We start from the raw sequence: 13677 nt of genomic DNA, 5'->3' as shown, positions 1-13677 counted from the left end.
ATGTATCATTCTCATGCTCGAGTAAAAGTGGCAAAACTCTTTTCACATTTATTAAATGAGATGTAATTTGTTGTAAATATAATCTTATCATAGGATTGAAAGAACTCTGAAATGTAAAATTATGGAATGGCGACCTAAGCAGCCAACACGTTGGAATCGACAATGTACTTCTATTTTGCGACAGATTCTTCCTAAGCTAGAACTTGGCATTGGAAGCTTTGTTTCCTCTGAAGAAGAGAGTGAATTTGAAAGACTGCTACAGTTTTATTGGGTTTGTATATTATCTGGTGGCCTTAATGACATTTGTTTTATCTGTGTTGGTAATTGCCTTGTAACAGTAATCTTAAATATCCCTGAAATACCTTTTATCTTGATCCTAGATGATAGATGCATTTCTTTATAGACCAAAAAATTTAAAATGTAGTGAACAGCTATTATTATGATCACATTGCCTAGCATTTTCTTGGAATGAGTCTTATCCTTTATGATGTATAAACCACAAACTTTGGAAAGGAATGCCCAAAAGGAAACCACTTGCAGCTGAGAAACTGAAAAGTGGTCTCTAGATGGTAGTAATAGAATGGATTTCCTGTCCTTGGTTCTGGGCAAGGGGACTCCAGGCAAGCTTTAATATCTTCTTTATGAAAATTACTTTCAAATTTATACATTGACCCTCAACTTCTCACCTGACTTCTCCTCATATATTTGACAATATCTTGGATGATAAAAAGGCATCTCAAACTCACCAAGTCCATAACCAAACATAGTTGGCATTTTGTATATTGTTAGGATCCTCCTTTTCTTTCCCTATCCCACCTCCAGTTCTGGGAATCCTCCTTCCTCCTCTTTTCTATGAACTAGTCCATGGATTTTTGAAAGGCCCAGCCTCCCAAGAGTGAGATTCCTTCTCCCTACCATCTTATAGACTAGAAGATGCCTCCTCTGAGAGAGGAATGGAAGGAATCTATTGGCAGTTGGTACTTAGGTTGCAAGGGAAATATCTGTAGTTACTATTCATTCATGAATAGGGAGGCAATTGTTCTGTTTTGCTTTATTTTTAATAGAATTAGGGGTAAACTAATAAGCAAAACAGAGTTAAATATATGCCAAGGGTTAAAATTTGGATTCCTTTTAAAAATTATCTGACTACTTAATAACACACAATCATAAACCTGAGCTAAATTCTGTAGCTGGGGTCCAAATCCTGGCTCAGCCACTGACTAGCTCTGACCAAGTTACCTAACTTCTCTATACTTTCTACCCCTCTGTGCAATATAAACAGGGATAAAAATAGTATCTGTTTTGTGGTTGTGGTGGTGAGGACAAAGTGAGGTAATATTTACCCTAGCGCCCAGCAAGTGTTTAGTAAATGTTAACCATTATTTGTGTTCTATGTGCCAGGCATCGTGCTGGGCACTGGGGCTATGACAGTGAGCAGAACAGGCACAACCTTTTGCATTCAGAGATACTGTTAGAACTAGTTAGACCAGAAGACATGCGATTGCAATGTATTTTGTGGCATAAGCTAAGGAAGGACAGTGTACTGTGCAACCACATGAAAAGAGCATGTGAACAGATTTAAGGATTAGGGAAGGCCTCCTGAAGTGAACAGTCTAAGGCCTGAAGGAGGTTCATGATTTGTCTTGGGTAATTTTACATAGGTCTATGTTCCTAACCCTTTACTCCTATCTCACAGTTGTCCCTTAATAAATAAAACTGAATCAATGTTAAATAAATTATTCCAAAGTGCTCACTTAAATCCCTCATTTGTAAGACCAAGTAATTTCCTTGTTGGCAGTTTGCTATTCTAGAAAGGGTGCAAGTGTGTGGAATGCTAAGTGTTCAGGCTTTAGCATCAGAAAACCTGGCTCTGCTTCTCTGTAAAGTATGTTTGCTTGAGAGTGAGAACTAAATATGTATATGAAGCATTTAGCACTGTTCCTAGGACATAGTAAGCAACCACAAAATAATAATTATTATTTTATGATTACCATTTCTTTGAGGTTTCTGTCATTTTTCTGCATACAATTACTTACATGATTGTAATGTAGGTTTACATGTTTGTTATTCTGTCTTTTGGTCCAGATTACAGGATTTCCTATCCAGATGCCATATACTGATATACAGTCAATTGTTGATGCCGTGTATCAAACTGGAATTCACTCCTCTGAATTTCCCCATACAGAATTTGCTCTCTCTGTATACATTCATCCATACCCAAACAACATATTATCTGTATGGGTCTATCTGGCTTCCTTAACTCGACAACAGTGAAAAGGAAGAAGGGAAAAGGAAAAGTTGTACCCTGGGCCCCCAGACCAGAAGCAGCCTGAACTTTTCCAGTGTTTTGGTATTTTGCTACCTATCCTCAAGTCCAGCCAGGTGTGAACCCACTTGGTTCACTGATAGAATTGGTCACCATGGAAACTCACTCCCTGAGTCTTAGAAGATGAGTCTAGATGACCTCCTCACCAGACACCTCTTCAAGGAGGACTCTTTGGGAAGTCTGGTGGCCTTGGGCTTTATTCTGGAAAAGAAGCAATTCTGGCCTCTCCTTCTAAAGCCAGTGTTAAGTGTTACTCACATTGTGGGCCTTATACCACCTTCATCAAAATCACCTGGAGAGCCCCATTGAAAATGCAGATTCCCACACCACACTCAAGGCCTACTGAGTCAGAATCCCTGGGAGTGGAGATCTAGAACCTACAGTATTTTTAACAAGCTCCCCAGGTAATTCTGATGACCTGCTAAGAACCAGGAACCCTGCCTTACAGTGTTATAATTACTAAAGTAGAGCTGATAATGTTTGATGCTGGTCTGATGCAATCCCAGGTAGAAGTTATTCAAACAGAAACCCTCAGGTCATTGACTCTCGTAAGATAAAAGATGAATTCACTGATGAAGAATAATAGGAAAACCTGATATGTTGTGTTGAGGACTGAGGTCAGCTTCTGGGAGCTTCTCAAAAGCTTTAACTTGGGATGCTACCCATGTGAAGTTCTTTCAGCTCCAAGTATTCATTTGTAAGGGACTCCCAGGAAACTAATGAGCTTTCCTGGTCCTGCAAAAAAGGGAGAAAATGGTTGTACCAAATATTAAGACTCCTTTCTTTCTTTTCTTTTTTTTTTAAGTTCTTTTTGTGTAATTGTTGTTCAAGTACAGTTGTCTCCATTTTCATCCCACCATGCTCCCCACCCCACCCATCCCCACCCCCCACCCTCGAACCTACCCTCTTTGGCTTTGTCCATGTGTCCTCAGGACTCCTTTTTTTCTTAGTGAACTCCCCATTCTGCTTCTGGCACTTTCCTGCTGCTTTCCTCTCCCAGTGGCGGCCCCAAGGAAGCCCATTGAGATCCTAGAAGCCCCTCAAGAAAGAGTGGACAAAGATCTAAGTAGGAAGCGTTGTACTTAATGCTTGTAGTTTTTTATTGTTCTAAGAAAAGTATTTATACAGTTTACTTACATGTTATGTAACAACTTATTTGTTCAAAAAAAAAAAAAATCAAAGGGTACAGATTTCCGAAGTTTGATGAGAGTAGTTTCATATGAGGTGAGGGTAAGAGGAAGAAAATTCACCGCTCACACTGCAGGAGCACTGGGGCTTCTTGGGTCACTCCCACAAACAGAGCAGGGACTGCAAATTCAGCCGCAGGGACCCCTCACTCTCACCCTCTCCGCAGTACATCTGCTAGGCTGTGCCAGAGAAGACCTTATTTATTTGTAGTGATGTCAGTCTTAGACCAAACTTGAGATTACTAGAAAAGTAAAAAAAAATTAGGGATATGCGTGAAGGAATGTTTTTTTCTTCCATGTTAAAACCTAATTGTGTGTAAGAAAACTGATCAAATTTTTTGTTTTTATTTGAATGCTTGTGTTTAAAGGGTATATGAAGTGTTGTTATTAACAAATCTCTCATGTTGATTGGGGTAACACCAGCTGTTATCTGTGGAAAGACGAGGTTTCGAAGAAATGCTGCATTCCTGCAGTTTCCGTGGCACTTAGTATGTTTACATAGCTATTCTGTTAGCTGTTTATGGTTTTAGAATTGATAGGCCACTTAAGAATAAGGCAGAAAGTGTCCATAAACGAGCATGCAGGACTTCTCTGTGTTAAATGCATTTCTTTACATGTGTGCTGTATGTTTCTCAAATAAAATTTTTTCCTGAAAATTGTGTAATTGTCTGCAGTGAACCGTTTTTATTTGACTGTTTAAGAAATACATTAAGTGTAACATATAATTTTAAAGTTCTTTAAATCATTCCACGAATAATTACAGGGCATTCTATATGTACCAGATTTCAGAATGTGCTGTGTACAGCAGCGAAAAGCCAAAGGTTCTACCCCGGTGAAGCTTGTATTCCTAAACTGGAAACAGAACATAAGCAAATAAACCATAAATAAGTGAGATAATTTCAATGATTAGTATTATAAAGGGAACAAATAGGATGGGGTGTGGAGAGGGACTTTGGTGGGGTTATAGGGTATTAGCAGAGAAGCCAGGAGAGACTTTTTCTGAAGAGACAGTGTTTGAGCTAAGATTTAAAAGATGCTTTATCGCCCTGACCATTGAGGCTCAGTTGTTTGGGTGTTGTTCCACAAAGTTAAAGGCTGACAGTTTGCTTCCCAGTCGGGGCATATGCCTCAGTCGCGGGTTGTCTCGGTCAGGACATATGGGAGAGGCAATGGATAAATGTTACTCCCATGCATTGATGTTTCTCTCCCTCTCTTCCTTCTTCCCCTCTCTCTAAACATAAATAAAATCTTTTTTTTTATAAAGATGATTTATCACTTAGAATTGCATTCAGTTGCATGTAACAGAAACCTAATCACACTAGCTTAACCAAACAGGGACTGCTTTTTTATATAACAATGAAAACACCTGAAAATAGATGTAACCAAAAATCTGTTAAAATTATATAGTAGGAAGATGAAGGGAGAAGGAAACATATGTGTGTGAAAGGTGATGTAAAGCATCTAAATCTTCATTTTCCAGGACAATATGTAAATGTATCTAATAATGATAAATCAAAATCATAATATAAGCATGTTATTTTAAAAGATGATAGCAGATACTGTGAGAAATAGCTACAGGAGTTCAGAGTGGTTGCCTCTTTGGAATGGGACTTGGAAGTGGGGAGGGAATGGAACAAGGAACTGTTGCGTTTCATTATATGCCTTTTAGAAATATTTGACTTCTTAATGGGTGTACATGAATTACCTTGATGCACTTTAAATCTGAAACCTTTAAAACTGGATAGTGATCAGAGCTTTATGGGGAGCGTTGGGCCTCTTACCCTACAGAAGGCTTTGCAACATGTATGTGGCAAGAGCAAAGAACCTACAATGTTAAAGTCAGGAGCAATCACAGTCATCACCCAGTTCACTTTATAGATAATGAACCTAGGTCTCAGAGGAGGGAAATGACCTCCTAAGGCCATTCCAGTAGGAAGCAACAAAGCAAGAACCAAGAACCAGAGCCCAGGGCTCTGGTTTATAGTCCTTTGCTTCCATTCTAGCCATTGAAAGGAATCCTGAGTGTTGTTACAGAATATTCACCAGAATATACAGTATGACAAAAGCTAGGTACATGACAGAGTGTGAAAAGTGCTACCATTTGTGCCCAAAATGGTGCAAGAGCATTATGTATATGCATGGTGATAAAAACCTGGATATCACTAGAAATGTCAAAAGCAAATAGTAATAGTGTTGCTTTTGGGAAGAACAGGAACAGAGGAAGGAAGGGGGCTCAATAGTCACATACAGTTTTTCACTGTTTGCATGTTTTACCTTTTGCATGCATGTTTTTCCTTAAAAAAAAAAAAACAGTTTTAAATGAGGGGCTTTTCACTGCCTACAGTTAAGTGAGTTAGAAAAGCTCTCCAGAGAATCTGGTCCCACCCTCATCTCTTGCCAAACCTGTCTCATGCCTTATGCTGCTGGCACACTGCACTCTTTGCAGTTTCCTTACTCTGCTGATTATGTAGTTCTGCCTTTTTAACTTTCACACCTTTCCTGATTACTACTTCTGAGACTTGGAATGTCTTTCCTATCTCCTCTTCACTCCAGGCATACTGGCCTCCATACTCATTCCCAACATGCCTTTTCCTTAGGGCCTTTACATTGGCTGTTCCCTCTTCCTGGAACACTCAGCCATCAGATATCTGCATGCTCCCTCACTTCCCTTAGGCCTTTGCCCACCTCACCTTATAAAGCAATATCCACCTCCTGGCTTATTTCACTTAGCATAATGCTCTCCAGTTCCATCCATGCTGTCAAGAAGGGTAGGAGTTCCTTCTTTCTTTCTGCTGCATAGTATTCCATTGTGTAAATGTACCACAGTTTTTTAATCCACTCACTCTCTGATGGGCACTTAGGTTGCTTCCAGCACTTGGCTATTGTAAATTGTGCTGCTATGAACATTGGGGTGCATAGGTTCTTTTGGACTGGTGCTTCAGGACTCTTAGGGTATAATCCCAGCAGCAGAATTGCTGGGTCAAAAGGCAGTTCCATTTTTAGTTTTCTGAGGAAATTCCATACTGCTTTCCACAGTGACTAGACAAAGCCAAATGGGGCAAGTTCGAGGGTGGGAGGTGGGGATGGGGGGGCAGGGGGGCATGGTGGGTGGAAAATGGAGACAACTGTACTTGAAAAACAATAAAAAATACATAATACATAAAAATAAAATAAAAATAATGTCCACCCAGTTTCACTCTTATTCTGTTTTTACTTATATTTTATACTACTTGTCACCATGTGACTTCATTGTTATTTATTGTATTTCTCTCTCCCCATTAGAAAATATAACTTTATGAGAGCAGATTTTATTTAGGAATTAAGTAAGTATGTAATTGTGTCCACCATACCCTAAAGGAATTAATGCAGAAATCATCATAAACCTAAATTTTGCATTTTAGGGACTGACAATCTAAGACACAGTGGGGAAATTATATATATTCACACACATATTAATCTATGAAATGAATGAACATTAAAGTTCTTTCATCATATGAGGCAAATCCGAAAAATAATTTAAAAAATTTCTGAACAAATATCTCCTAGTGAATAGCATCTTAAAAGTAGAAATCATGAGAAACAACCTATTTACTACACTGATGATTATAGTCTGTGACCCGTTTTCCTGAAAGGATTCTTAACTAAGTCCTGTAAATTTAAGTTATTGGGAAGCCAAATTATTGTCATAAAGTTGCTTAGTGAACATTAATTGGAACCTGAGGAGGTAGGTACCGTTTAAATGCCATCATAAATGGCATGGAGCTTTTAGCCTGTGTCCATCTCCTCTCTAGGGAACCCTTGCAACTGAGATAGGCCAGGGCTGCCTCTCCCTGGATAAGGCTGGGCTAGGCTGGGCTCTGCCAACTTCTGCTTCTGAGTTTCCCTTGTCTTGCCATTGGTCCCTGTAGCCCTGCTCTTCTGTACATAAGCATTGTCTCACATATCCGCAGCTGTTCTTCAAGGGTATGAAGATGTCCTTGTCAAATTCATATAACATACATTTATCACTTTATAGCAGCTTTTTATCATTCAACTTTTGGGACAAAGGATACTAACTAAACGGGATAGTGTTCTGTGATTTATGTTATGATATTAAAAGAGATTGATTACATTCTTAGGAAAATGAGGATCACTGTCCTGGGCCTACTGTCCACTTCTGTTGTGATATTCCACCAAACAGGTTAAAATACAGTTGATTAAATGTCTGCTCATCACATTTCAGGTCCCGTATTATCCTAATTGATGTTGGAGTGTTTCCACACTTTCGTAGTTTCCTGATTTAGGACCTCAGATGGTTAATTACATCCACTATGGAATTGACAAACTACGTTATTAAAGGTAATCTTAACTCTTTTCAAAGTTTTTGGGAATCTCTAAAGCAAGGAAGGGAAAGAGATTAGTTAGGGTTCTAGAAGGAGGTTTAAAAATTTAAAAAAACAGCAAAATTTCACAAGAGAAAGTGCTTTAGTGGCTGTTGAAATGGCCAAAGAACGAATGCAGGAACTGATGATCCCAGTAAACAGCCCATAGGACACAAGGGACTGTTGTAATGTGAGATGAGGCGTTCTGAATCCAACCTGTGAAGGGTTATCAACGCCAAGCTGAGGCATGGGACCTCATCTGCGGGCACCAGGGAGCCATCAAGGTTCTCAGCAGGTGAGTGGCAGGACCGGAATGGCCACCAGAATAATGATCAACGTTATAATTTCTCCGGCGCTCCCCTCCGACTTCTGCCCGCCCCTCGGGCAGGCTTCGCGGCGGGCGTCGTTAGGGTCTGACTGCGCGAACCGCGAGGTCGTGCTGGGCTAGCGGGGGATGCTGCCCGGGCCGACGGGAGCAGGCAAGCCCTCGCCCGGCGCTGCACCTGGGCCGGGCCGGCCGCGGATTGGACGCTCGGGGTGACCCCGCTGTATCGCGAGACGAGATTGGCAGCGGCGGGGCCGCGTGTGCCCCCGCTCTGGCTTTGTACGCGGAGCCGCCTGCCGGTCCTTTAACAATGGGCGGTGCGAGCGCCCGGGCTCTGGGCCCGAGCTGAGGCCGGCGCGTCGCGGCCGACTGTCTGCAGCATGAGCGGGGCCGGCAGACCCCTCATGCTCGCGGGACTGGGGCTGTGAGGGCCGCGGTTCCGGGTAAGAGAGGCCGCCGTGGGACCTGCGAGCCTGGGCTGGGCGCCGGACACCCGACCCGCCCGGCCCGGCCTTTTGTTCGCCGTTCTGGGGCCGCGCGACCCCGTGCGCTCCTCGGGACGAGGAGGCAGCGGCCTGTTGCGGGCCGGGCCGCCGGGAGGCTCCCGGGGAAAAGCGAGCTCCCGGCTGTCTGCGGCGGCGGCTCTGGCACCGGCGGGCGTTCGTCTCCGGGTCTCTCTGCGGGAGGTTTTCCTCTCGGGGGGGCTGTGACTGGTATCAAGTCTCTCTCCTCCTTAGGGCAGGCGGGGGAATTCAAACCCTGATCGCCGGGAGCCCGAAGCCGGTCCCCCCTCCAGGCTTCCCGAGTGCGCGCCAGGGTCAGCGCGGTGGGAACTCGGGCCCCAGTTCCTCCCATTTTCCCGGCACCCAGTCCGGCAGTTTTCAGAATAAGCCAGTTCCTCCTGACTGGGTAGCTCGGGCCCCTCTGTATGCAGCGGGGAATTGGTTTGGATCCTGCTGGTTTTAGGACAAGTCGGGTGAAGGTGAACGGGCCCTTCGGGTGGCCTGAGGTCACACCCCCGAGGGAGGGGCGCGGACCGTCGTCTGGAGGGGGCTGGCAGTGACCGCGTCTGGGGTGTGTCTTACAGACTGAAGTTGCCTCGTCTGGCCGGGCGCGCCGCCGGGTCCCATGGAGCTGGAGGGGCAGTGGTGGCGGGGACAGCTGGCTGCCGACATTCACCAGGCCCTTCGGTACAAGGTAACCTTGATGCCCGGACCTTTCCACGGGTACTTGGGGTCTCTCGCCAGTAGTATGAATCTCTGCTCTCTGGACAGTCAGGTTCTTTAACCACTAGTTTCCAGACCACAAAAGGCGGGTTTGCTCATTTGCTCGAGGTTAATTGACTTCTTGGCTTCTTCCCTGCGATGTCAGGAAAATCTGCAACTTAAAATGGAGGGGGTGGGGGTTGGGGCGCGGTAGTTGGGAGAGAGAAGGTGTGAAGAGACACTCTAATGTTGCTTCCAGGTGGAACAGGGATCTGATATTGTACTTAAAAAGCCAGTGGACATTTTATGGGGCAGAGCAGCTCCTTGTTCTGTATTCGCTGTTGCATGCAGTTGTATGGAATGTCACACTTGCATATAAATTTCCCAGCCTTTCCACTCACTTGCTGTGAGGCTTTGGACAAGTTACTTAATTTTGTTTCCCAATTTTTCTCATCTGTAAAATAAATAATAATAATAATAAAAGGTGCCTGTAGGATGATTGCGAAGATTAAATGAGATGATACTGTACATGTGCTTAGAACAGTGATTGGCATACATTGTAGTAAGCACTAAAAAAGTGATAACTCGTTATTCTACAACCTCCAAACCCCAAGATTTGGGGCAACCTTCTTAAGGTACAAGGAGTTAGCTGCTCTTCCAGCTAATACCAAGAGCAGAAAGTAGACCTGGTATACCTAATAGATATTGGGGGAGAAGAATATACTTTCCTGGCACAACACATACTGTTTTGTTGCTTTTACGTAACAGTTTTACTCTGTATGTCACATCTTAGTGTAATGAGTCAGTTCTGCTTCTTTGATAGTCAGAGGAGAAACCAGATCCAGAATGATCTCTAACTTGACTCAGTTTCACCATGGATAGAGAGAGCCATTTAGTAGGTATAGAAAATTAGAAAGAAGCAAAACAGCTGACACTTTAATGAAAAGGATGCTGATTGTTGGATTGAGAGATCCAGGGGTGATAATGAGTTTAAATCTTGATTTTTTAAAAATCAGGTTAAGTAGAATTAGAAAACCTAATTTTGACTTAAATTGTTACAATTGTACTCTTTTTAAGGTTTGAGATTTCTACATGCTACTTACTAATTCTGACATTCAGTCTCTTAGACACACCAATAAACCTCAGTCCCCTAAGAGGTCTGTTATACCACAGGTCTCAGCTATGGACGGTTCTCTGGAGTGTGGGAGAGCTGCAGGTTTTCCTCTACTTTGAAAATTGTCCCAATACTGTTTGGTTTTTTTTGGTTTTTTGTTTACAGATGTTGTCTTTCAGTTTTAAATGTTCTTTTCTAAGTGTCAGCTCTTTGTCTCTCTGGTATGTGGTGAAATTAATTACATATTTTTTAACTAACATCAAACTTAAAAGATTTCTCTTGTTGATTTCCATGTTTTTCCCCGCATCGTGTTTGATTCTTATATTTTATGTATAATTTTAATCCTGAGTGATTACCTGCATTAATTTTGTCAGTTGACATTGGAAGTGGATTTTTTCCCTCCAGTAGATTTGTTCAATGCTTTTGTGTATTAGGCTCTGGGGAGGATCCAAGGAATAAGACACAATTCTGTTACTAAAGTTGCTTAGAACTATCAAAAGACAAGATAGTGCAGCATCTGAAGGAATGCCATTGAAAGTTATCTTGGGCCACTTGTGGCATGCTACCCTGGGTTGGCTTTATTTTTATCTTTAAGCATTTTGTAAGCCATATGTCGTGATTTCACACAGTGGCCACACTTTATAAAGAATTTATGTTAATTAGTAAAAGTTGAACCTGTGGAACTGGAGAGACCACTATTTGTAATACACTGAATCAAGGAAACTTAAGATGAACTTTTCTTATTAAAAAAGTAGATATTAATTCCAGACTGCTAACTAATTGATTTAGTTGGATAATCACATGCTTATTTATTTATTTACAGTATTTGAGTACCTGCAGTGTACAAGGTGCTATGCCAGGTGTTAAAGTGGTAACAGTGAATGAAATGACATGATGCCTGCCTTTATGGAGTCTCTCATAATTCAGCATATCTGAATTTAGGTCTTCCTTTGGGCAGTTGCCATTTGAACACTATGGAAGGTGTTCTGTGTTTACACCCAAGGTTTGTGGAGGAATAATTGGTGTAACTAGCATTATGTCTACTAGGGAAGAGTAAAAATTACAACAAATGTAAATCTTCAACCCCATATGCCCACTATACTGTTTTTGTAAAATATAATTAATTGCCTTCCCCTTTGTACCCCACACCAAAAAAAAAAAAAAAAAAAGCCTACAAAGCAGCTATCCTATACTGTGTCATCTTTTTCTTCCCACTCTTTTGCTTTGCATACTAGCGTCTTAGAGTGCTTGGGGTAGTATTTTTAGGATCCTTTATGACAGATGGAAGCAATGCTAGCTTTGTAAGAAACATTGAGAAAATATCTCACAGAGTTGTACTTACCCTTGTGAGTATTCCTTCTAAGCCTTTCTTTCCATCCTGACTGGATAGTTAACCCAGTTAACCCATTCTGGGAAGAGGATGGTATTTGGGATGCTGAGTTGAGGAGAAGTGGAGGTGGAGATGACAGGTCTCTCTGCCATGGTCCTATGGGATCCTGAGAAGCAGATGGGAACGAGAGCGTTCAGTTCTAGGGGATCAGTGATAGACAGAAAAAACGTGTAAGCTGAGAAAAGCATAGGTCATTTTCTCATGCTTGCATAGCCGCAGAACCTGAAAAAGAAGTAAATCTGATAGCCATCTGGTAAGCACTTGTACTTTACCATATAAAATCATAAAAAGGAGACGTATTGGGCACATTGTTTAAAATTTCCAATTGATGGCCCTTGGGGTTCTTGCCTTTGTTTTGTCTTCATTTAATAAAGTTACTATAGTTAAAAATAAAGTCCACCAGTGTTTTCCAGCAGTTTCCCAGTGAGTCTTTAAGACCTTGTTCAGGCCTCTTTTGCATTAAGCCCACTCTGGCTTTGTGTTTTCCCAACAACCCATCCCTGAACTGCATTAGATCTCCCTGCTCAGTGTCCTATACTACCTTGTAATTACTATATTATGTTGTAATAATCTCTGTATTTTGGTTCACCTGCTAGAGAGAGGCTTGAGATTGTTTTCCAGCCCTTAGCACAGTGTCTGCTACATGGATAATGCTCAATAAATACCATGTGAGGACAGGAAAGAAAAGTGAAATTTGAAATCGTAGCACATTTGCACCATTGTAAAGGTCTACAGAAATGGTAAAGGAGAAAAGAAAAACCCTCGGGACTGCATAAGAAATTGGGATACTCCCTTTATTTGGAGAAATTAGATTTTTTATCTTCAAAGCCAAGCCAGCCTAAACCAATGCGTTTTTTTTCCCTCAGTAGCATTTGTTTTTCCTTTTTCTCACTTAACGTGAAAATTAAAAACATAAAATGCTATTAATAGTTTTTAAAAATTTTAAATGATAAATGCATATGGCTAAAAAAATTTGGATAGTATAAGAAGGATTAAAATGAGCTTTCCCCAACCTCAATATTTTCTGAGTCCATAAGGTTACCACCATTATTGGGTTTTTTTCTTGTAAAGATAGCCAATAAATTAATGTGTCTGCAAATAAATTATTTTTGTTGTTGATACAAGAGGTCAAATATATATTCTATACCTTCCTTCCACAACAACCTCACTCAATATATCAAATTTTTCCATATCAACACATACAGGTCTACTGCCCTTTAGTTTAATGTTTGCACTGAATCAGTGTCCCATGGTTCATTTAATCAGTTCCCTGTTGATGGAAATCAAGCTTTTATCTAATTACAGTTAAAAAAAATTTTATTGATTGATTTTAGATGGGGAAGAAAGAGACGTCTATTTGTTGTTTTACTTATGTATGCATTCATTGGTTGATTCTTGTTTGTGCCCTGACCAGAGATGGAACCCACAACCTTGGAGCATTGAGACAGTGCTTTAACCAATTTAGCTACCTGGTTTATTATGAGATAATTGTAGATTGACATGCAACTGTAAGAAATAGTACAGAGAGATCCCCTGTACCCTTTACCCAGTTCCTCCAATGGTAACATCTTGTAAAAGTATAGTACAATTATCACAGTCAAGATATTGATGTTTATATAGTCAAGATACAGAATGGTTTCTATCACCACAGTGATCTCTTTCTTGTGTTATGCTTTTATAGCCACACCCTTTTCCCTGCCACCCTCATTCCCCCCTCCCCTTAACTCCTGGCAACCATTAATCTGTTCTTCATTTCTATAATTTTGTCA

At 41.3% G+C, this 13677-nt stretch overlaps 2 protein-coding genes across 6 annotated transcripts in view; both read left to right on the top strand.

Moving 5' to 3' along the window:
• The window catches only part of CC2D2B (coiled-coil and C2 domain containing 2B), an 87544-nt gene extending 85270 nt beyond the window's left edge, over window positions 1-2274 (top strand). For 2 of the 3 annotated variants that reach the window (XM_024563229.3, XM_024563230.2), the window contains 2 exons: window positions 94-271; window positions 2086-2274. In XM_024563229.3, the coding sequence (XP_024418997.2) occupies window positions 94-271; window positions 2086-2274 (367 nt within the window). The remainder of the gene's footprint in view (window positions 1-93; window positions 272-2085) is intronic. The other variant, XM_024563231.2, reaches the window with a different exon arrangement.
• Window positions 2275-8487: 6213 nt separating this feature from the next.
• CCNJ (cyclin J) overlaps window positions 8488-13677 on the top strand; it is a 34092-nt gene continuing 28902 nt past the window's right edge. For all 3 annotated transcript variants that reach the window (XM_053922131.1, XM_053922130.1, XM_053922129.1), the window contains exons 1-2: window positions 8488-8642; window positions 9287-9396. In XM_053922131.1, coding sequence (XP_053778106.1) covers window positions 9328-9396 — 69 coding nt within the window. In that variant the 5' untranslated portion in view covers window positions 8488-8642; window positions 9287-9327. The remainder of the gene's footprint in view (window positions 8643-9286; window positions 9397-13677) is intronic.

The sequence above is a fragment of the Desmodus rotundus genome, chromosome 4 (assembly GCF_022682495.2).
Source record: "Desmodus rotundus isolate HL8 chromosome 4, HLdesRot8A.1, whole genome shotgun sequence".
Classification (NCBI taxonomy): domain Eukaryota; kingdom Metazoa; phylum Chordata; class Mammalia; order Chiroptera; family Phyllostomidae; genus Desmodus; species Desmodus rotundus.
This window is presented reverse-complemented; position numbering and strand designations above follow the sequence as displayed.